The sequence below is a fragment of the Lepidothrix coronata genome, unplaced genomic scaffold (genome assembly GCF_001604755.1).
Source record: "Lepidothrix coronata isolate B3197 unplaced genomic scaffold, Lepidothrix_coronata-1.0 Scaffold9, whole genome shotgun sequence".
Classification (NCBI taxonomy): Eukaryota; Metazoa; Chordata; class Aves; order Passeriformes; family Pipridae; genus Lepidothrix; species Lepidothrix coronata.
The window spans coordinates 331,320-352,353 of record NW_016690189.1 but is presented as its reverse complement, the minus strand read 5'-3'; the positions used below and the strand labels follow the sequence as shown (position 1 = coordinate 352,353).

Genomic DNA, 21,034 nt, shown 5'->3' with positions numbered 1-21,034 from the left:
GTACAGCTTTGTGCATCTTAGGTCAAGAATGCTCATTCTGTGTTTAACCTACTTCAGCTGCTTTGCCTTATTTTTCCCATGTATTCTTTCTACTCTGAACCCTTCTACTGATAATGTCAAACCAATATTCAGTAGTGCTACAGTTGCATCAAGATGAAGTTTTAATTTAAAAAATCTCTCTGTTTATGTTACAAGTATAACTGTGCCAGTACTGCCAAACAAATTGGTATCAGATAATTGGAGTAGTTCAAAACTGTTGAATGAAAAAAAAAACTATTAAAAGAAACACAAGGGTGTTTTGAATATATTTTTTTTTTTTAGTAGAGCCAATTTTGCACTTAAATCAGTGTAACTGATGTGTGCAAAGATGGATCTTTATAGATCAGAGAGCAGGTTTAGAAAACCATAATAGCTGTGCAAAATTATTTTTTCCTTCTGATAACCATTTCAATAACAACAAGCATCTCATTTATTTTTAAAAGGTCTTTTGTTTACTTGCTGAACAGATAGAGAAAATATCAAAATGTTCAAAAACCAGTTAATCTGTTTCTTTTCTGCTTGATGGGACTTTGAGATCCTATCAGCTCTGTAGTCAGCGCTTTGAGGAAGGAAAGGAAGTGCCAATGTTTTTGTTGGATGACGGATTGGATGGGGCTCTGAGCAACCTTGTCTAGTGAAAGGTGTCCTTGCCCACAGCAGGGGAGTTGGAACTAAATGGTCTTTAAGGTCCCTTCCAACCTAAGCCATTCTATGATTCTTTGATGATGTCACTGGCCACTATTAGAAAATGCTGTCACTGATCTTGGTGGGAGCCATGTATGAAGAATATCACTGGTGGAATATTTACCGAAACAGTGGAAATCATGAAAAAACCCACAAACCTTCATAATACTAAGATTTATTTTGTATCAAAATATGTAAAATATACTTTAAATAATACATATATACATGTAAAGTTACTAGATAGTAAGGCACTGCCAGAATATTATTGCATATATTTGATTTTAAGTAATAAACTTAAGAATTCGTAAAAACAAACAAAAAAGGAAGTCCAGAAATTTACGCAAGCTTGATGGATAACTCCGAGATTTTATTGCTGTGTTATTCTTTGGTGTTTTCTTTCCTGAGTAAAAATATGTAAGACCTGAAACTGAGACATACTAATAGTCAGAGGGCTTCTCCCTGCTTTTTGTGGTCAGAGCTGTTATAAGCGACCCGGAGCAGTCTACGCGTTCTGATGTTTGCAAGGAAGCTCAAGGACTTCTGGAACTTGGGACAGCACCAGTGCATTTTAGAAAAAGAATACTGCATGAAACGAAGTAAGTTTATAGAAATACATTTTCTGCTGGTTTGGGGTTTTTTTTTGCTCTGTGAAGTTTGTTTGCCTTCCAGATGTTTTATTTCTGGCTAGGATCCACCAGCTTCATGTGAGACCTTTTTTATAGCCTTCTTGTGCTTATTATTGCCTAGTGGGACCTTTTTATGTGGATTATTTTTGTATAATGATTGATTCATAGAATTTATAAAACCTGGGAGAACATTTTTAAGCTTATATTGGTATTATTCATCACAAGGTTTTGCCAACCTTTTCCAAGCAAGTTCGATGCTTGCAATCCTGTCATATCCTGAGGTGCATAAATTGCATAAATATGCATCTGTAAATGCTAATGTAGATTGACACAATATAATCTTACTTTTCTATCATGTTTTGATTTCTGCTGCAATAATTAACCCTAATTGGCATTTAAATTACATTCCTGGACTGTGAGCATTGAAACAGTAGCTGCAAGGACTTAAGAAAAAAATGAAAAAACACTGTGATCTGTAAAATGCAATGAATCTGCAGGTCTGAGTTTTGTTCTGTTAATTTTTTTCAACATTCAGGCAAGCATCTCTGCTTTGTGCATTTTAACATCATACTCTAAAGTCTTTCTCATCAAATGCCATCTTTGTAATCTTAAACAAAGAAGAAAGACAACAAAACCAGTCTCTCAATCTCTTACACCCATCGCATGGACAAATCTTCATTTCTGGAACTAGTAATAGGGCCAATATAAAACATTTAGGTGGGTAAAGAAGCCTCAGTCTGGATATTTTTGCAAGACAACATTGATTCATGGAAGTATGGTGAGTGGTAGAGGTTTAATTCTTATAAAAGTGTGTGTAAACAAAATATCCCATTCATATTTATGCCTTCTGTGAATATACTCTCATATTATATAATAACAGAACATATTACAACTCTGAGTTGCTTTCTAATTCAACTACAAGGGATCGTCTCCTCGACCAGTTGCCAAGGATACCGTATTTCATGTTTTTTGCTGTTTTGAAATGGTTGATTTTTATGTAACATTTATCTGTGAGCCCATAGGTATTGTTAACATGCTGCATTATTTTCACAGAATAAGGACCAAATCAGGATTAACTGAAAATATGCTCTCTAACAAGCTACGCTTTGATAGTAGGATTATATCAAGGTAATCACAAATTTTGTGAAGCTTTTCAATTCTGTGAATTTATAAATGATGATATTTACTCATACTAATTACTTGCACTGAATGTTTCTGTTGCCTATACTGAGGAAAAAAGTATGTGCTGTGTGGTTGCAGATATATGCCTACGTGTATAATACAAATTTTGACATAGCTGATGAATAATGGCTTTACAGTCCCACTGTAGTGTTGAGATCTGTAAGTCATGTTATGTTACCATCATGCCTGTAGCTCTGTTGAGGACAGTTAGCACAGGGACTGTTTAAAATAGTGCTTTTAGCTATAGCATCCCAGTTGATTAAAACTTATTTTTGTAACTGTCACAATTGTAGATGTGGTTTTGCAACTTATTTGTAGCTCCATATGTATTAAATTTTAGGACATCTTTGAAAGTGTTCTGATTCGAGTAGCTGTGGCATAAACATATTTTTCAACTTTGAAAGTGATGCTTTTCTGAAGCTGTGAGCTGTATACTCACTAGACATAGCTGAGGATTCAGCTACAAAGCTTCATATAGCACAATGAATGCGGTAGTCCTGGTGTACATAATCCTTGAGTTAATGAGTGAAAATTATATTGTATACTAAAACACGAAGCCTTGAAAGGTGTTTCTGACATTATAGAAATGGAATATTGCATTAAAATATGTAATTGAATCCACAAGTTGAATTCCACGGTGAGTTAGAGAAAATAGTCAAATACTTCTTAAAAAAAATTGTGCAATACTCAACATTGGAAATAAAATGGGTATTGAGAGCAGCCTTGAGGAGAAGAATTTGGGGGTGCTGGTGGATGAGAAGCTACAGAACTCGTCAATGTGTGCTTGCAGCTCAGAAAGGCAGCCATGTCCTGGGTTGCATCAAAAGCAGTGTGGCCAGCAAGTCAAGGGAGATGATTCTCCCCCTCTACTCCTCTTTCGTGAGACCCCACCTGGAGTGCTGCATGCAGCTCTGGGGTCCCCGCCACAGGAAGGATGTGTACCTGTTGCAGCAAGTCCAGAGGAAGGTCATGAAGATGAGCAGAGGGCTGGAGCACCTCTACTATCAGAACAGGTTGAGAGAGTTGGGATTGTTCAGTCTGGAGAAGGGAAGGCACCAGGGAGACCTTATTGCAGCCTTCCAGTGCCTAAAGGAAGGCTGCAAGAAAGCTGGAGAGGGCCTTTTTAGAAGTGCATGTATTGGTAGGACAAGGGGAAATTACTTTAAACTGAAAGAAGCCAGGTTTAGATTAGATATTAGGAAGAAATTCTTTATCGTGAGAGTGATGAGGCACTGGAACAGGTTGCCCAGAGAAGTGATGAATGCCTGATCCCTGAAAGTGTTCAAGGCCAGGTTGGATGGGGCTCTGAGGAACCTGGTGTAGTAGAAGGTGTCCCTACCCAAGGCAGGAGGATTAGAACTAGATGATCTTTAAGGTCCCACCCAACCCAAACCATTCTGATTCCAAAATAAGTGTTATTTATGTTTGGGGTGAATTGGATTTATATAGATGAAAAGCATAAAGGTGCTTTTTAATTTCCCTTCTAGAAATGGCCGCGATGCTTGTAGAGAGTTGATTGGATTTTTTTTCGCATGTGACAGATCCCTCACTGTGTATGAATTTCGACAGTTTGGAAGAAACAGGTAGGATAAATTACTTTTTAAAAAGGTTTTAGGAAACATCTTTCACTGTATCTAAGAAGCCTAAATAAATTTAATTGTTTGAATACCAGTTTTGAATTTTTTCACAGAACAAACGCCTTGCCTTTCATTCAGAAGGGAGTTTATCGACATCAGCGTGGGCAAAGGAAGGGAAAAACTTATGATCTTGGTGACCTCTATGTTGTAAGTATTCTTCTGCTGAATGTAAGGCAATTTTGTTGGTGACTTGGAAGTAATATTTAGGTATTCGAATGGAAAATTGTGATCTAGCCTTCTGGGAAGACCAAAAGTCTTCCCTTCAATAACATTTTTGAATTAAAGACTTCTAGGAGTCTGGATTATTTTGCTGTCCCGTGTTTTATTGATTCCAATTTAGGCTTCAGATTAAGGTGTAGTTTGTGATTTTCCCCCTAGAGGGCACAAGACTGCAGGGAGTGTGGAAAAATTTTGTGGGCAAAAATTATCTGCTTGGAGAGTCCTGAAGAGAAAGTAGACCAAAGTATTTGTTAAAAATAAATAATCTTTGCAAGGTCTACTGGCATTTTTAACTCGAGGCAATGATTAATTATTTTTTATACATGAAGAAGTTGCAGGTTAATTTTTTTTAACCTACAGTTTCAAATGTACACTGCCAGCTGTTTAGAGCAAGCATTTTAAACAATGGTAAACTTCATCTGCCAGCTGATCTGATGACTGACTACAAATCATATTGCATCTTCTGTACTGCCGTACTTCTGTACTGAGTTAAATGTTCGTGGTTTATAAATACTTGAGCCAGTTTTCAAGTACAGACTGTTTTCACTGAGTTCTTCACATCCTCCTGCAAATCTGAAGTTCAGAGCAAAAACCATGTTTGTATAAAGTATTGAAAGTAAAAGAAGATGACATTAGTATTTAGTATGCTTTGTCTCATCATATGACTTACCCTAACTGCTTGCATGTAGTGACAGTCTAAGAATTTCCAAAATGAAATAGACAAATTTGTGATATGGAGATTGAAGCTACTTGTTAGAGATTTTCTTTCTTTATTGTCATTTGTATTTTTGTAATCTGCAGATGGAAATGGGTTCTGAATAAAGATGTATCATTGGAATGATGTTATATCTGTGAATCTCCATATCTACAGTCTTGCTTTCTGAGCTGATATTAAAGATATACAGACCTTTTATAAAGTCCAAATAGTTTAAACACTTGCACAATAACAGTGTCTCTGTCTCCTCCTTCTGAATTCTTGAGTTCTGAAATTATTACAGTTATTACAGTTAAAACTACTGCTATTTTTTTTTATTATTCTCAGCATTCTTTGCATTTAGTTTGCTGCTTTTCTTTCTCTCCTCTCCCCTCCCCTCTTCTTCCAAACCAAAAAGCATCTTTAACTTTGAAGAATGTCAGGTGTGTCCTCTGTCCCCAAACTGAAAGGAAGGGGAATTAGTAATACTTAGAGGAGACTATATAGGATAGTAGAACTCTATGTTACTAATAACATATTTTTATTCCATATTTCTTAGAGAATTTTTAAAGCATAACTTTATTGTTAAACAATAAAACAACTGAAGAGTTTCTCCTAGTCTGAGAGAACTTTGCTCTCATGGAATCAGTGTTGCACCTTCTGTGACTCTCTTCTCTGGTCCAGTGAGTTTTGGATCTTATAAGGCTGAAAGGAGAAGAAAAATTGAAAAGCAGAGCCTGTCTGAGGGAACAACAATCTGTAGCCTCAAATTTTTCAGCTGTAGGTTAGGCAACAGTATGCCCTCTTACTAGACAAACCTGCATGTAGAGGATAATGTGTCATCTTGGAACCTGAAGCTCAGCTGTTTTTATTTAGAATTAGAAGGGCTCTGTTTAGAAGGTTAACTCACCCCAGCTACACTTTGTCATCATTTCATAAATGCTTATAACATTTGAAAGTCTTGGATGATGTACTTTACGAAATTCACAGAATCACAGAATATGCTGAGTTGGAAGGGACCCACGAGGATCATCAAGTCCAAATCCTGGCCCTGCGCAGGACCTTCTCCAAGTGTCACACCATGTGCCTGAGAGTATCATCCAAATGCTTCTTGCACTCTGTCAGGCTTGCTGCTGTTACCACTTCCCCAGGGAACCTGTTCCAGCACCCAACCACCCTCTGGGTGAAGAACCTCTTTCTAATATTCAACCTAAACCTCCCTTGACACAATTTCAGGCCATTTCCACAGGTCCTGTCACTGGTCACCACAGAGAATAGATCAGTGCCTGCCTTTCCTCTTCCCCTCATGAGGAAGCTGTAGACTGCAGTGAGGTCTCCCCTCAGTCTCCTCCAGGCTGAACAAAGTGACCTCAGTCTCTCCTCATACGGCTTCCCCTCAAGCCCTTCACCATCTTCATTGCCCTTCTTTGGACACTCTCTAATACCTTAATATCTTTCTTATATTGAGGTGCCCAAAACCGCACACAATATTCAAGGTGAGGCTGCACCAGTGCAGAGCAGAGAGGGACAATCCCCTCTCTCAACTGGCTGACGATGCTTTGCCTGATGTCCCCCAGAACACGGTTGGCCCTCCTGGCTGCCAGAGCACTGCTGTTGATGAGGACCCTCAGGTTCCTTTCCATGGCACTGCTTTCCAGCATCTCATTCCCCAGTCTGTACGAACATCCGAGATTGCCTCTTCCCAGGTGCAGAATTCAGCACTTACCCTTGTTGAACTTCATACGGTTCGTGACTGCCCAGTCCTCTGATTTGTTGAGGTCTCTCTGCAGGGCCTCCCTGCCTTCAAGGGAGTCAACAGCTCCTCCCAGTTTTGTGTTGTCTGCAAACTTGCTTAGTATCCCTTCCAGTCATGTGTCCAAGTAATTTATGAAAATGTTGAAGTGCACAGGACCTACGACCTATGACCTATTTTTAAATCACTGTATGCTTTACCAACAGGGAGCTAATCTAACTTTCCGAAGTGTTGATCATAACCTTCCAGAAAGCGTTAAGCAGAACCCTGTCTTCACCCTTCGTGTGATAAGTATTGATGAAGCAGCTATGGATTTTCTAAAGTAAGTGCTGGTAGCTGTTTTTCAAATTACCTTCCATTCCTTAAGCAAAAAAGATTTTTTTAATAAGAGCTTCTAATACCATATTACTTACACTGCTAAAAACAGAATCTGTATTTAGACTTTAAATTAGTAATAGATGTTAGTGGACTTTGCATAGTTCAGTAACTTTCTAGAATGATAAGGATAAAATAATTAATTAAATTTTGAATCTGTCCTATTTGCAATGTTTGAAGTTACATGTTTTTATATACTAATCATATACTGAAAATTTTCTTATGTGATGAACTAAAATACCACATTTGGGCAAAAATGCTTTTTTTATGATCAACATTATTATTGAATCTTTTGTGACATGTATGTTAAAAGTTTATATCAGTCATGATAATATAAGTGTTTGAACACACACAGGAGAAGAATTGGAGGTTTATCTCTCTGGTTTTTCATTTTCTTTTTCATTCCTCTCCTAATTCTTCCAGGCATTGTTACATGTTGAAGACTGCAAGTTTTCTGCACTTATTCTTTCAAAATAGTTTTTACTAAATTATGTTGTCCCAGAGTCTGAAAGATGAGAATTTTTTTAGAATTTTTTCAAATGGTTAGGTAAATGGTTAATTTTGACTATGTATCTCATACCAATACCTATACAGAAGTCATCTGTCTAGAGAATTAAGTATCTTTCTCTTCAGTTTCTGGCTTTTATTGTGAGTATACTGCTTCTTAGTACAAATAACATCTTGGTATAGAATTTATCACATTGCTGTGCCTGCCTGATCACTGAAGTTATTCAACAGTGTTGGAAATACAGTCAGGGTTTGATTACTCAGATTTTGGTGAGGCGTGTCAGCTGATAGCAGATGTTACAGGGTAGAAATTTTCATAAAATCATGGAATCATAGAAAGGGGCCTCAAGAGGGTCTCTAGTCCATCCCTACTGTTCAGAGCATGGTTTACTGCAGCAGATTGCTCAAGGCTGCATCCAGTTGGGTTTTTAAATACCTCCAAGGATGGAGACTTTGCAGCCTCTGTGGGCAACCTGTTCAGTGTTCAGTCACCCTCATGGTACAAAAGTGTTTCGTGATTGTTCAGAGGGAACCTCTTGTGTTTCAGTTTGTGCCCATTGTCTCTTGTCCTGTCATCGGGCACCACTGAGCGGGGCCTGTCTCAGTCTTCTGTACTCCCTCCTGTCAGGTGTTTATGCACACTGATAAGATCCCTCAAGCCTTCTCTTGTCCAGGCTAAACAGTTTCATCTCTCCCAGCCTCTCTTCATATATCAAATGCTTTGATCCCTGCTTGATTAGGAAGAGCAATAACAAAATCTCAATTAAATATGTTCCGTATCTAAAGACTACTTTTGTTAGCACAACTACACTATTATGTAAGTGTTTAGACACATGAAGCTTATTCTCAGTTACGGTAATATTCATTTTAATGTCCCTTTATACTGAAAGCTTTGCAAAGGAGCCGTAGTGAGCTAACAGTGCATAGAACAGTAAATTCAAATTCAGTTGGTTATAGAAATATATAGTTGTATGATGCTTAGTGCTAATTGTTCCCTCCATGAGGTAAAACACCATGTAGTTTAATTTAAGACAGTTTATGTAAGAAATTTACATCTCAGAAGCCTATCATTCAGGTAAACAACTTTTTCTTTCATTTGTTGCTAATCTTATACTTGTGAAATTTAGAGTTGATCCAGTGTTATCTCTGAAGGTTCCAGAAAGACGACTTGCTCACTGGGCTATAATTTTGGCTTTTTTTGCTACCTGTGGTGGAATAGCTTGTTTCTTTTTTTATGCTCTCTCTGTGTTCTTTCCATTAGTGACTAAATTTCAGACAGTGAAGTCTGTCTTTTTCTTCTGTATGCGGGTGTTATTGAACGCTCTTGTATTCGGTCTGAGCTGGAGTTCATTTCCCCATAGCAGCCCTCACAGTGCTGTGCTTCACATTGGTAGCCAGAAGGGTGTTGATAACACACCGGTGTTGTGGCTGCTGCTGAGCACAGCACCAGTGCTGTAACATCCCTTCCTCAATCGAGAGCAAGATCCTGGGAGGGAACCCAAGTAGGCCTAAACTGACCAAAGGGATATGACGTCATATCAGATATGATGTCATACCAGACCATATGACATCAGCTCAGATATAAAAGCTAAGGCAAGGAGCAGGAAGGCAGGCATTCATTGTCTCCAGTGGCTGCCTGATGAGAAACTGTGGCGCGTACTGAAGCCCTGCTTCTCGGGAGTGGCCAACCATCGCTGCTCATGGGAAGTAGAGAATAAACGCTGCTGTCTTTTGCTTTACTTTTGCACATGCAAGCTTTTGCCTAGCTTCTGCTTTAATAAACTGCCTTATCCATACCCACAAGTTGTTTTCCATCTTATTCTCTCCCCTGTCCGGTTGGAAAGGGAAGTGATAGAGTGGCTGGGTGGGCACTCGGTGTCCAGCCAAGGTCAACCCACCATAGCTCTATTCTCTGGTGCAAAACTCTTGAATTGAGTCCTCTAACCTTCATTACTGTACTGAAAGAGAGTCCTGCTGAGCTACAGTCCAAAAGATCTGTTGCAGCTTTCCAAGAGCACCTGCGTCCTGCTATCACAAAGCATGAATCTTTTGATTTACACGTGTTTTAGAGAATACATTGTCCTCTGTAGGTGGTTGTTGACTTTCCAGTTTAGGTGATTTGAATTAAAGCTCAATATGTTTTTTTGTTTTTTTTTTTAATACAGCTGTTTTGAATATAGTAATATTATGTGTAATTTCACCAATCAACATTAATTTTGATTTCTTTAGAGCTTCTTCTGTGGAATTCAAGCAACAATGTTCCAAGCAGGCAGACAGCAAAGTTTTCAAGAAGATTCAAGGTTTGTGTTTACCAGAACCCATTTTATTTTAATTTCTGTATCTCTGTGTCTTTACAGCTCAGGGCAATGAACAATAGTGATGTTATAAAGATTTTATTTGTATAAATGAAATTAAACAAAAGTTAAATATTTATCAGAATATTACTGGAATCTGATACTAGCACAAATTAGTCATAAGAATGTTTTCTGCTGTCTCTTTGAATAAACAGTCTGGGTAAAGATTGTGGAGAAGGTAGAGAATAATTGTGAATGTTTGCTGTCATTTGCTAAACCTGTTTTATGTAGGCACTCTTTGGTCACTAGAATGTGCTTGGACATTTACTTTCACAAAAAATTTTTGGAATAAAAATTAGGGTTATTTTTTAATCTTCTAGTTATTCCATTTTTTCTCCTTGCATAATAGACACAAATTGATTTCTCAATTATCTGACTACCTCAAAGGTTTCCTAGTGTGGCCTGGAAGAAGGTTACATGTGTATACTTTAAGGCACCTTTTAACATCCATCTGAGTATCATCTTCACTGGAGAAAACTTCTTTCTTTCACCTTATGTCACAGGTGGGAGTGGGAGCTTCAGACAAAGTTTGTTAGAGAAGCCCTCCCGTTGAGGCAGGAGGTGCAGAAAGGAACCCCTTGCTTTCTAAACTGCTTCTCAGAGAGGAGCCTGGGTGTGGCTGGATCCAATCTCAGCCCCAGACTTTGTCAATGGTTCTAAGTCTAAGGAATTACAGAGGTGTGACTGAACCTTTGTACAGCTTTGTCCTGCAGGATTAAAGATGGCAAACTGAGTATATTTATATAAAATGAATTATTTATTATGAGAAATTATTAGACAAAAGATCTTAATCAAAATTATTGGCTACACAGTGTAGAAACTAAAACTACTAGGATAGGATAGTGCACTATAGCGATTATATTAAAGCTAGCAAAATAGAAAGAAACTATTATTGAGATTGATGTAACTCACCCATACAAATGACCGTGGGCAGATCTCTCACTCAGCCTTGAGGGTAACCTTGAGGGGTGGCCCCATCCAAGGGAGGAATCTCCACACACACTCCAAGAAGGGTCATGTTAGAAGAACCTACTGTATGCAAATGGACTGGACTTTTATAATATAAAGTGATTGACTGCCAGTCATGTGTCTCCAGGTCAGCTTAACAGCTTATCTGCCAAATCTTTGCCTTATTATCAGGATGTTAGTTTGGGGTTGATGTGTCAGACTGGTTTTAACATAATTCAACACCAAAAACTGCAAGACATATCCTCTCTCAGTCCACCACTGATAGCTTTGCAAATAGGGAATTGTTCAGGTTGCTTGTCCACATTCCAGAGCAGAGCATCCTGATACACCATGCCCCTATTTTGCTTTATAATTGTAGATACAAGTAATTTGAAGGTAATAGCAGGTGACTTCTGTTAAAAGAATATGTTGAGAAACTTGGACATCCCTAAAGTAAACCTCCTACCTGAAGATTTTGATAAGGCAGTTGTTTTTACCCTAGAAATAGTTCTCTGCATATAATTCTGGAACGATTTTGCATAATTACTCGTATTTGTCCTTGTTTCCACATGTTTTTAACATGTTTGCACAATAAAGAAGCAACTCTGTTTCATAATGGAGTGTTTGTATTGTTCCAGAGTTGCTTTGTATGTTGAATCATGGTATGTAATCTGTTCTAGCAGAAGTAAACAGCTTTATAATCTGAGCATATAGAGGGCAATAGCCATTATTCCTTTCCTTCTGTGGTCTTTTTAAAAGTTCGTGCTGCTGCTTTATATGGTTTCCACTCAAATGTTAAGTAACTGATAGTTTCATTTTGGACTGGTATTCTTTCATCAAAGATCAGGGAGCCTGGATGCATAGATATGTCATTTTAACCAGCACTATCATAAGTAGATGTGATGTTCTTTACTTCTATATTACCTCCATAGCAAGGGGCCAACTTCGGGTAAACATTGTGTCCCTTATTTCTCTAAATCCTTAGGTATATTCAGAGGGACACTAAGTAAAAGAGGAGTTCGGGTTATAACAGGCTTAGGAAAGTATTTCCGACAAGTAGACAAGAGCAGAAATGGTTTTCTCTCTCAGGCAGCCTTTAAAGAAGCTCTAAGAGTATTCCATTTGGAAATCCCTGAAGGGGTAAGTCTAGCTGAAACTGTAATCATGGGTATTATCTTTCTTAATTTATGGAATTGCTTTCTTTTCTTTGCTTAAATCTGTAGTTTAATAGCTGATTTTTGCACATTTTCTTTTGGTGGTGTTTTTGATTTGGCTTTTTTTCCCCCTTGTGGTATATTGGCATTTGAGCATTCAGTTTTGTGTGAAATTCTTAAAAATAAAAAAATAGTATATTTAAAAGCATGCAATCTTCTTACATCATGACATGAAGAAGCAAGAGTGATTGCAATCCATTTCTTCTTCTTTGGCTTTAGAGAATAGTTTATGCTATTTTCTTATGTTTTTCCTTTGTTTTATATGTTAGGTTTTGCAAATAGCCCACAGCTATCGAACTGCAAATAATGTGAATTATGGTCCTCAGTGACTGATATGCATTATTTTTACAAATCTTTAAATGAGTTTGGATTTAGAAGTTTGGGGGTTTTGTGGTGACAATATTGTAATTTTCCATTATAGCGAATGTTTTATTTTAGGACATACTGAAGAACTTTGGCAAAATATTTTTAAATTGCAGGACTTCGAATCTTTATGGCTTATTCTTGATGATAGCAAGAGTGATAAGGTCGACTATGGAGAATTTACTCGTGCCATATTTGGAGAAATGAATGAATATAGGAAAGCCTTTGTAAGAAAAGTAAGTTTTATTGCAGATATTCTAAATGCAAAGATTTTGCAGTCTAACTTTGGAGTTAGTTACTTATCATGTCCTGGTTGTTGAGTTCTGTTGTTTTTCTGAGTTGTGTTTTTGGAAATTGACTTTTTAAAGTTTCAGATCAGTTTGTCAAAATAAAAGTAAATTAGAGGACTGCATGCTGTTCCATTGTTGAATTAGTTAATTTTAAACTCTAGAATTAATTTCTTTATTATTTTGATTTTATGTATATGTGTGCTTTTCTCATAGTTCAGTCCAGTGTATAAAGCATCTGACACCCTAAAATGATCTCTTCCAGAAGTCTGTTTCCTTATTTTGGCAGATGACTATATCAGTGTAGACTTTTTTCCCACATTGCCTGAAATAGGAGGCAATAATACTTGTCTCCTTTGAGACCTACAATTAGAGTCATTTGTGAGACACGTTGTATTTGAAGTACCACTTGTTATGTGTCTATAATGTGATGTGGAGCTGTTTGCAGTATCAAACACTGATTACAAACCAGCCAAGTAGTAGTGACTGGATATCAAGATCAAGAAAAATGACATATACTTTCATACTTTCAATCATGGAGAGATCCGACTCTTCTAGCCTTTTATATTGAGCATGTGTATTTGAGTAAACTGAAATGAAAATGAAGCTGCTGTTAGCAGTGCTGAAGAGGCTCTGTCAGAATGATGCAGGAATCTTAGTAATTGGAGGAGGCAGAAGGGAAGCAGCTTAACTTCTGATGCTAAGGATGAGCTAAAAATTATGGAGAGAAAAATTTTTTGACTTGTTGAGGGGACTACATTTGATGTGAAAGCTGTTGAGATAAAATAATCATGAAACTGCATAATCTAGAATAATTTTCTGGTATCTGTTGCCTTATATAAAATAGGTAAATTGACATAATCTACTGCACAAGATCTGTTAGTGTAAGCCAAGTAGTTAAGTGTATTTGATCTTTTCATCTTTCCACATTTTTTTCCTTATATGCTCATGCTTTAACTCTTTTTTTCCCTATAGGCTTATATGAAACTAGATTTCAACAAAACTGGGAGTGTGCCTATGGTGGATGTCAGGAAATGTTACTGTGCAAAGAAACATCCTCTAGTATTGGCAGGTAATTCACATGAACAAGCAAAAAAAATCTGTAACTACTGAAGTCGTTAGCAGAAGTTACCAGATGCAGAAACTGGTTGGAAATACAGACTGTTTTCATATTGGCTTAGACTTGAACTGTTAAGGAGAACTTTTTTTGTCTGATGACTTAAAATGTATCCAGAACATGACTATAAATAGTAATGGAGTTCATATATACAATTTTAATACTGCTCTTTATCAAGCTGCACACACTGCATATATGCAGAGTAATTGTTTTCCATGTTGGTGTAGGACTACATGTAAGCAGTTATTTCTCAGCTTTCATCTGTAAGTTATCAGTGAAAAATATGATATAAATAATTTTCACTTAGGAGGATACTCTTATTTTCACATGACTGTTTTCCATCAAAATACACAAGGATTCCAGCTGACACAGAGTGTACTCTACACTTGAATAATTTATTCAGAAGGAACTTCATTTATTTCTGGGACAGGTTTGTCATCCTTTACAGAGGAAGTGCTGGTTTCTTCATTATTCATTCATTATTCATTATTTTTTCAGGATTCTCAAAAATGTTTAAAATCTACCATTGAAAAAATATGAATTTAAGTATTTGTATGGCAGTTTCTAAAATAATATGTACCAAACTAGTCACTATGAAAGTCTACATAGTGTCGTGACCCTTTTGGTTTTACCTGTAGAAAAGAGGATGTTTTTTTGTATTGCCAGTGATTTTAATGGTAACATATGAAGACACATGCTGGTGTAGGGATACAACATATGAATTTTTCCAATGCTATAGTGGCATATTTTTTGCATTTTTTTCTCAATGACACAAAATCATTTTGAGTATTATCTTTATAAAGTCACGAGGACACATATAAATTGCAGAGCACTTTTCAAATGCTAATTTGCATCCTAAAGTTTTCCTAGAACTTTGAACTTGTGTTACATGTTCTTACAAAATAACTTCTGAAATACCAAAATTTTAGTTTACAAATGCATTATTCAACTTTTGCATTCCCTTCAAGAAAAAAATTTTCCTGATGTCATTAATTCATTGCAATTGACTGACCATGTTTCTGTTGATATTTAATGCTATCATGCTGTCAAAGTAAGGTGATTTCTACAGCTTATATTAAGTGAACCAATAACTTAATTCTGAAATCAGAATCTTGACTTTGCTCATGAAAAAAATATTTGAAAGCTAAAATTTGAAAGTTTCTTGCCTGAAGTATATTAAATGCTACATATTAACTGTTCTTTAAAATGTATTTAATGGAAAAATATACTTTCATAGGCAAAGCTGCAGAAGAAGAAATTAAATCGTCATTTCTAGAAACATTAGGAGAGACCTGCAGCAACCCCACTGAAGTGTCCTATTCTGAGTTTGAAGATTACTATGAAGGATTAAGTTTTGGAATTGTGTGTGATGATGATTTTGTTAATATCTTAAGGAACTCTTGGGGTGTTTAGAGTGGAAGATGACAAAAATGAAGAAGAAACATTTTCTAAACAAGGAGTAACTAAATAAGGGAGGATTTAATCTTGATGTGCATTGCTTTATAAATAGTGTGTTAAACTGACATCAGGAACTGAAAACTTTAGATACTTTAAGAATAATATATGACAAATTTCTTGGAGTGTCTGTTCAGCTATGCTAGCCACTCTGCTAATACAAATACTGTTCATTTCATTTCATTGGAAATAATAAAGGCTGTTTCTTATACCAAAAACCATCTTTTTGATATTAGAATAAAGTGGCATATTTTAAAATAACTGGGAATTAGAATACTAAAATGCATGAATGTGTATGTGCAAGAGAAGATTTTGTTTTATGATGCATTGTGAAAAGTTTTAGGTTCGACTGTATATCAATGGTAACTTTTCTTCAGAAAGTTTCTTATAACATTCTTTGTCTTGTTTCTTGTTTCTTATGGTAGCACTTAGCTTGAAAGAGAGCAAGTCATACTTTTCCAGTTTTGAGGGTGTTTGCAGTACTGAAAGTGCAGAGACGTTCACAGCAACTAGCCCCTTGGCCTATGGACCATCTTGACTGATCTTACTTTGTCATTTTGGTCAGGAATCCAAAGCTGAGCATTGAATCCCAAAGGTTTTACAAAGCACACATGAATTTTATAATGCACATCTTCCTTTCCTACATTTTGCTAAGTGGTTTTCTAAACAAATAAGTTTTCTTTATATCCCTAGGATTTTTTTTTAACTAATACTTAGCAATTATATATTTTGTCAAATGGACATATAGCATTTCATATCAACTCTGAAAGTATAAAACAGAAAAGTATTTAAAAAAACCCCCAAACAACCACCTGTGTTACCACAAAAATTAAATCATAAAATATTCCTTGCTACTTCAAATATTCAGACAGATGCTTTTTTCAATGTAATACATCTTGTTAATTCTGTAAAATTATTAGTGTTAAGAAATAAAAAAGTATTGTTAATTACACAGTGAGAGAGAGATAGCCTTTGGTTCCAATAGACCTGTCACTAAAATTAACTGTATGTTGAACTGCATTTCTTAAGCCTATACGATTAAAATATATTAGTTTCCTTAGAGCTTGTCTGCCTGGTTTTGAATTTATAGTCTATGGTTAACACAACCTTCCTCTGAGACAGAATTTATATTTCATAGGAATTAAGGGGCAGTGCTGGAATGGATGCCGAAATGAGGGACTTTGGTCCCTCTGTCGATGATGGGTATATTCTAGATATAGTACTTCCTTGGTCTAATAGCTTGTGCGTTTTTATTTTTCGGTTGTTTGTACCCTCAGTTGTAACAAGAATTTCAGTTTCTGCTCTGAATCTTCAAGTGAGAGATTTTGGAGGATTCTTTTGGGGCTGCAAAAGTCTGTGTGTATTGGTTTACAGGGAAAGGCAGATTTTATCAATGGTTATTCTAAGCAGGAATTCTGATGTGGCTCATTACAATTTTCTTGTTCACAATTCCTGCCAGACTTTCTCTTGATGAAAAGATTTTTTTAATTAGTGTTTCTGGAATTGGTGATTCTGAGAAGGGCAGCTTCATCTGGTTGTACAGGGATCTGCTTGTTAATGTGTCAGTTCAAATAACTGAAAAATACCAAGTGATTTTTATTAATTGTTTTAAGAATCACTTGCTCTATTTAGACTTGCTCACTTAGAAGAATTGTACCAACAAATAAAACTGTAGCTCAATTTAATGAATGAAAGTGATGGTGAAGTGAGGTATTTTCTTTTTGCAATGCTTAATTTTATTGTGAAGCTTTTAGGAAGATTATTCCACATTTTCCTATGGAATGGAAAAATTCATGACAAGTGGACATATCCTAAGTGGGCCTGCTTATCAGCCAAAGCTGTGTAGGTCACATCTGCTGCGAATTACTTGCTCTTTATTTTGTTCTTATCACAGAAATGAGGTGCTGTTATGACAATATTGTTGATGTAGCTTTGGTAGTCATGCATAGTATTTTTTAATCTGAAGACAGATCCCTAACAGGGTAATGTAAGATAAATTCTAAAGGTCGGAAATTGCCTGGAAATACAAGCAGGTACTCTGTAATTATGTGAAACCTGCTAAGTATATAATTTCTTTTAACTACAGGGTCGGTTATGCGGGTCCTGCTTGACCAACCTGATTTCCTTTTATGACCAGGAACCTGCCTGGTTTATGCAGTAAAGGCTGTAGATGCTGTCTACCTGGACTTCAGTAAAGCTTTCAATACTGCCTCCCACAGCATGCTCATGGGGAAGCTGGCAGCCTATGGCTTGGATGGGTGTCCTCTTTGCTGGGTTAAAAACCAGCTGGATTGCTGGGCCCAGAGAATGGTGGTGAATGGAGTTACATCCAGCTGCTGGCCAGTCATGAGTGGTGTTCCCCTGGGCTTGGTATTGGGGCCTGTCCTGTTTAATATCTTTTGATTATCAATGATCTGAATGAAGGGGTTGAATGCCCCCTAAGTAAGGTTGCAAACTGTGCAGGAGTGTTGATCTGCTGGAGGGTAGGAAGGCTCTGGAGAGGGATCTGGACAGGCTGGATCCATGGGGGAAGGCCAATGGTATGAGGTTCAGTAAGGCCAAGTGCTGGGTCCCGCACCTGGGTCACAACAACCCCATGCAGAGCTGCAGGCTAGGGGTAGACTGGCTGGAAAGGACCTGGAGGTGCTGCTCAACACCCAGCTGAACCTGATCCAGCAGTGTGCCCAGGTGGCCAAGAAGGCCAACGGCATCCTGGCCTGTATCAGAAATAGTGTGGCCACCAGGACTAGGGAAATGATTGTCCCTCTGTACTCGGCACTGGTGAGGCCACGTCTCAAATCCTGTGTTCAGTTTTGGGCCCCTCACTTCGAGAAAGATGTTGAAGTATTGGAGCATGTCTAGAGAGCAGTGAAGCTCGTGAAGGGTCTGCCGAGTAAGTCATATGATTAGCAGCTCAGGGAACGGGGGTCCTTTAGCCTGGAGAAAGGGAGGCTCAGAGGAGACCTTATCCCTCTCTACAACTACCTGTAAGGACATTGTAGCAAGGTGGGGGTTGGTCTGTTCTCCCAGGCAATCAGCAACAAGACAAGTGGAAACAGCCTCAGGCTGTGCCATTGGAGGTTCAGGTTGGACATGAGGAAAAAAATACTCACTGAAAGGGTGATTAAGCATTGGAATGGGCTGCCCAGGGAGATGGTGGAGTCACCATCCCTGGAAGTGTTTGAGCAATGACTGGACATGGCATTTAATGCTATGGTTTAGTTGGCATGGTGATGCTTGGTCAAAGGTTGGACTCAGTGATCTTGAAGGTATTTTCCAGCCTTAATAATTCTATGATCAGCTGCCTCAAAACATCAGGTATGGTGACTATGGTGAATTTTTAACAATTTTCACAAAAGTCACTTTTATCCGCCCACTGCTTTTCATTGTCTAAATTTCAGATGGCAGCAAACAATTCAAACCAGCTTCTACCTAAGGCTTGCCCACCATGCTTACAGTCAGTAAAATAACACATGAAGTGTATTCAGACAAGGGTCTGTGATGTCTGACTTGTCAGTAAAAGTGATCTCAATGCCCTGATTATTTGCATTCTGACTTGCTCTTATTTACTTTTGAACATTTTATGAACCTGAATTCTGTTCTGTCATCAATACTTTGTAGCTTTAAAACTTTCTGGAGATGTCTGCTGGAGTTTACTGCCTTTGTGTTTCAAACAAAACTTTTTCTACATTTGCTACCTTTCTCAGAATTGCCTGCATTTTCCAAATTAGAATGTGCTCTTAGTTAGGGGTTCTCAAAGAAGCTGGCTGGCTTGTTCCCTGAAACTCACTGCTTAATAGAACTAATAGTCTTCATACCACCATGATTTACACTTCTGCTAAAAAGTTTTAGCAACTTGCTGCAGTTGAGAACATCAGAAGTGCATTATGCTGTGAACATATTTTGTCCTATTAGATGTGCAGGCTCCCAGAAGACAAGTAGAAATTAAGTGAAGTGATATAACTCCTTATTCTCAGTGTCTGTAAGTACTTCATAAAATGAATATGCACTGACACTGTAAGCTGGAATGTGTAAGAGAACTTGGAAAAAGCAGAACACAGGCACACAGAGCAGAACCTTCAGTAGCTTCACTCTGTTTGCTAATGGAAGTACAGCGTCCTCACCTGGGATAGCTTTGTTGCTGAGAGGAGGTGTTCTTACTGATTCACACTCAAAAACTCATTTGTCTTCCGTAAGAGTTACTGCCAGCTGATCAAATTATATGGGTCTTTGTGACCAGAACAATAAAAAGATTAAAAACATATCTACCGATGTGTGTTTGTAGGGAGGTGCTGTTACTTTTGGATGTGGGTTGCTTTGGTGTTTGGTTTTTTTTCCGGTTTTGGGTGGTGTTTTTTTGCTTGTGGGATGGTTTTTTGGTTTTGGCTTTTTTGGAGGTTTGTGGTTTGCTTTGGTTTTGAGCATGCTAGCACTAGATAGTAAAAAAAGAAAGCCTAGAATTGACTTCTGACATGTTGAACAAAACAGGTAAGTTTCTGTGGCAGAAAAAGGAAAGGTGGAAATCACATGCATTTTTTTTTCTGGATATTACTCTAATTTATCCTTCTTCATACTCAGCAATTTAGAGACTGAGATAGTTCAGTGCTTCATCTTCTTAAGCATCTTGTCTTTGAGAAGCTGCATCAGAACTACTCTCATAAGCCTAAGACATTTCCAGTGATGAAAGAGACGAGTAGTATTTCCTTCCAGGTCTACTTAGACTATTTTTTCCACAGGGAACATTTCTAAACATTAAACAAACTGGAAGCTACTTAGGAAAGAAATGTGGTAAGACATTACCTTATGAAATATTTTGTTTTGTGGCTCCTATACTTTTTTGGCACTCATTTTTGATTGTGAGGAACTCAAGGCTTAAAGATGATAAAGCACCTTTGAGGGGAAAAAAAATTAAATCTGTTTATCACAGATTTCTTAATGCATTTCTTAGAGCATTTCTAATTTCTTAGAGCATTTGTTCTGTTTATCTGGAATTTATAGAATCTGACTACTTGTTTTCTGGCTATTTTTTTTTCCTCCTCACTCATGTGTTATATTTTGGATGGAATTAATTGGAGTTGTGCACAGAAACTTCTTTGTTTGTTGCCACTGGCAGAATTTTGTGTGTCCAGCATCCCTGGAGAAGCAGCTTCAAGATAAGAAAAGTAACAGCCATTTCTTTGTGCTTTGGTTTTTTTGCAGGCTGCATTCTTACGAAAGATGTTTAATATTTTAACATCTTTTGCTGGCTGGTGTTTTTTTTTTTTTTTTTACGGTGCTTGCTTGTTTCTGTAAATTCCTCTCCCAATTTTAGGAGAAAATAGGAACCTGACAGACTCTGAAAAATGTAGGAAAAATGGTATTTAGAGGGTGTGCTGTCTAGGTATTTAGCAAATGAGAATTCTCCCTGTGGAAGCCTGACAGTACTTTTGAACTGCCCTTTCGAGTAGTCTCAAAGGACCTCTTTGGTGGACTCCTTCCAAGTAGACAGAGACCTGAAAGGTTCTCCTCATGGACAGTGGAGGTCAGGAGGCATAAGCACTGATGAGAAGGTCTAACCTTGTGGTTGGCAGAGGCAAAGTT

General features: G+C 37.4%; 1 protein-coding gene across 9 annotated transcripts in view; it reads left to right on the top strand.

Moving 5' to 3' along the window:
• The window catches only part of CAPS2 (calcyphosine 2), a 32,153-nt gene extending 15,691 nt beyond the window's left edge, over positions 1 to 16,462 (top strand). For all 9 annotated transcript variants that reach the window (XM_017804401.1, XM_017804400.1, XM_017804407.1 and 6 more), the window contains 10 exons: positions 1,200 to 1,319; positions 2,403 to 2,477; positions 4,019 to 4,114; positions 4,222 to 4,315; positions 7,041 to 7,156; positions 9,946 to 10,016; positions 12,004 to 12,158; positions 12,712 to 12,831; positions 13,858 to 13,954; positions 15,237 to 16,462. In XM_017804401.1, coding sequence (XP_017659890.1) covers positions 1,200 to 1,319; positions 2,403 to 2,477; positions 4,019 to 4,114; positions 4,222 to 4,315; positions 7,041 to 7,156; positions 9,946 to 10,016; positions 12,004 to 12,158; positions 12,712 to 12,831; positions 13,858 to 13,954; positions 15,237 to 15,412 — 1,120 coding nt within the window. In that variant the 3' untranslated portion in view covers positions 15,413 to 16,462. The remainder of the gene's footprint in view (positions 1 to 1,199; positions 1,320 to 2,402; positions 2,478 to 4,018; positions 4,115 to 4,221; positions 4,316 to 7,040; positions 7,157 to 9,945; positions 10,017 to 12,003; positions 12,159 to 12,711; positions 12,832 to 13,857; positions 13,955 to 15,236) is intronic.
• The last annotated feature ends 4,572 nt before the right edge of the window (positions 16,463 to 21,034 follow it).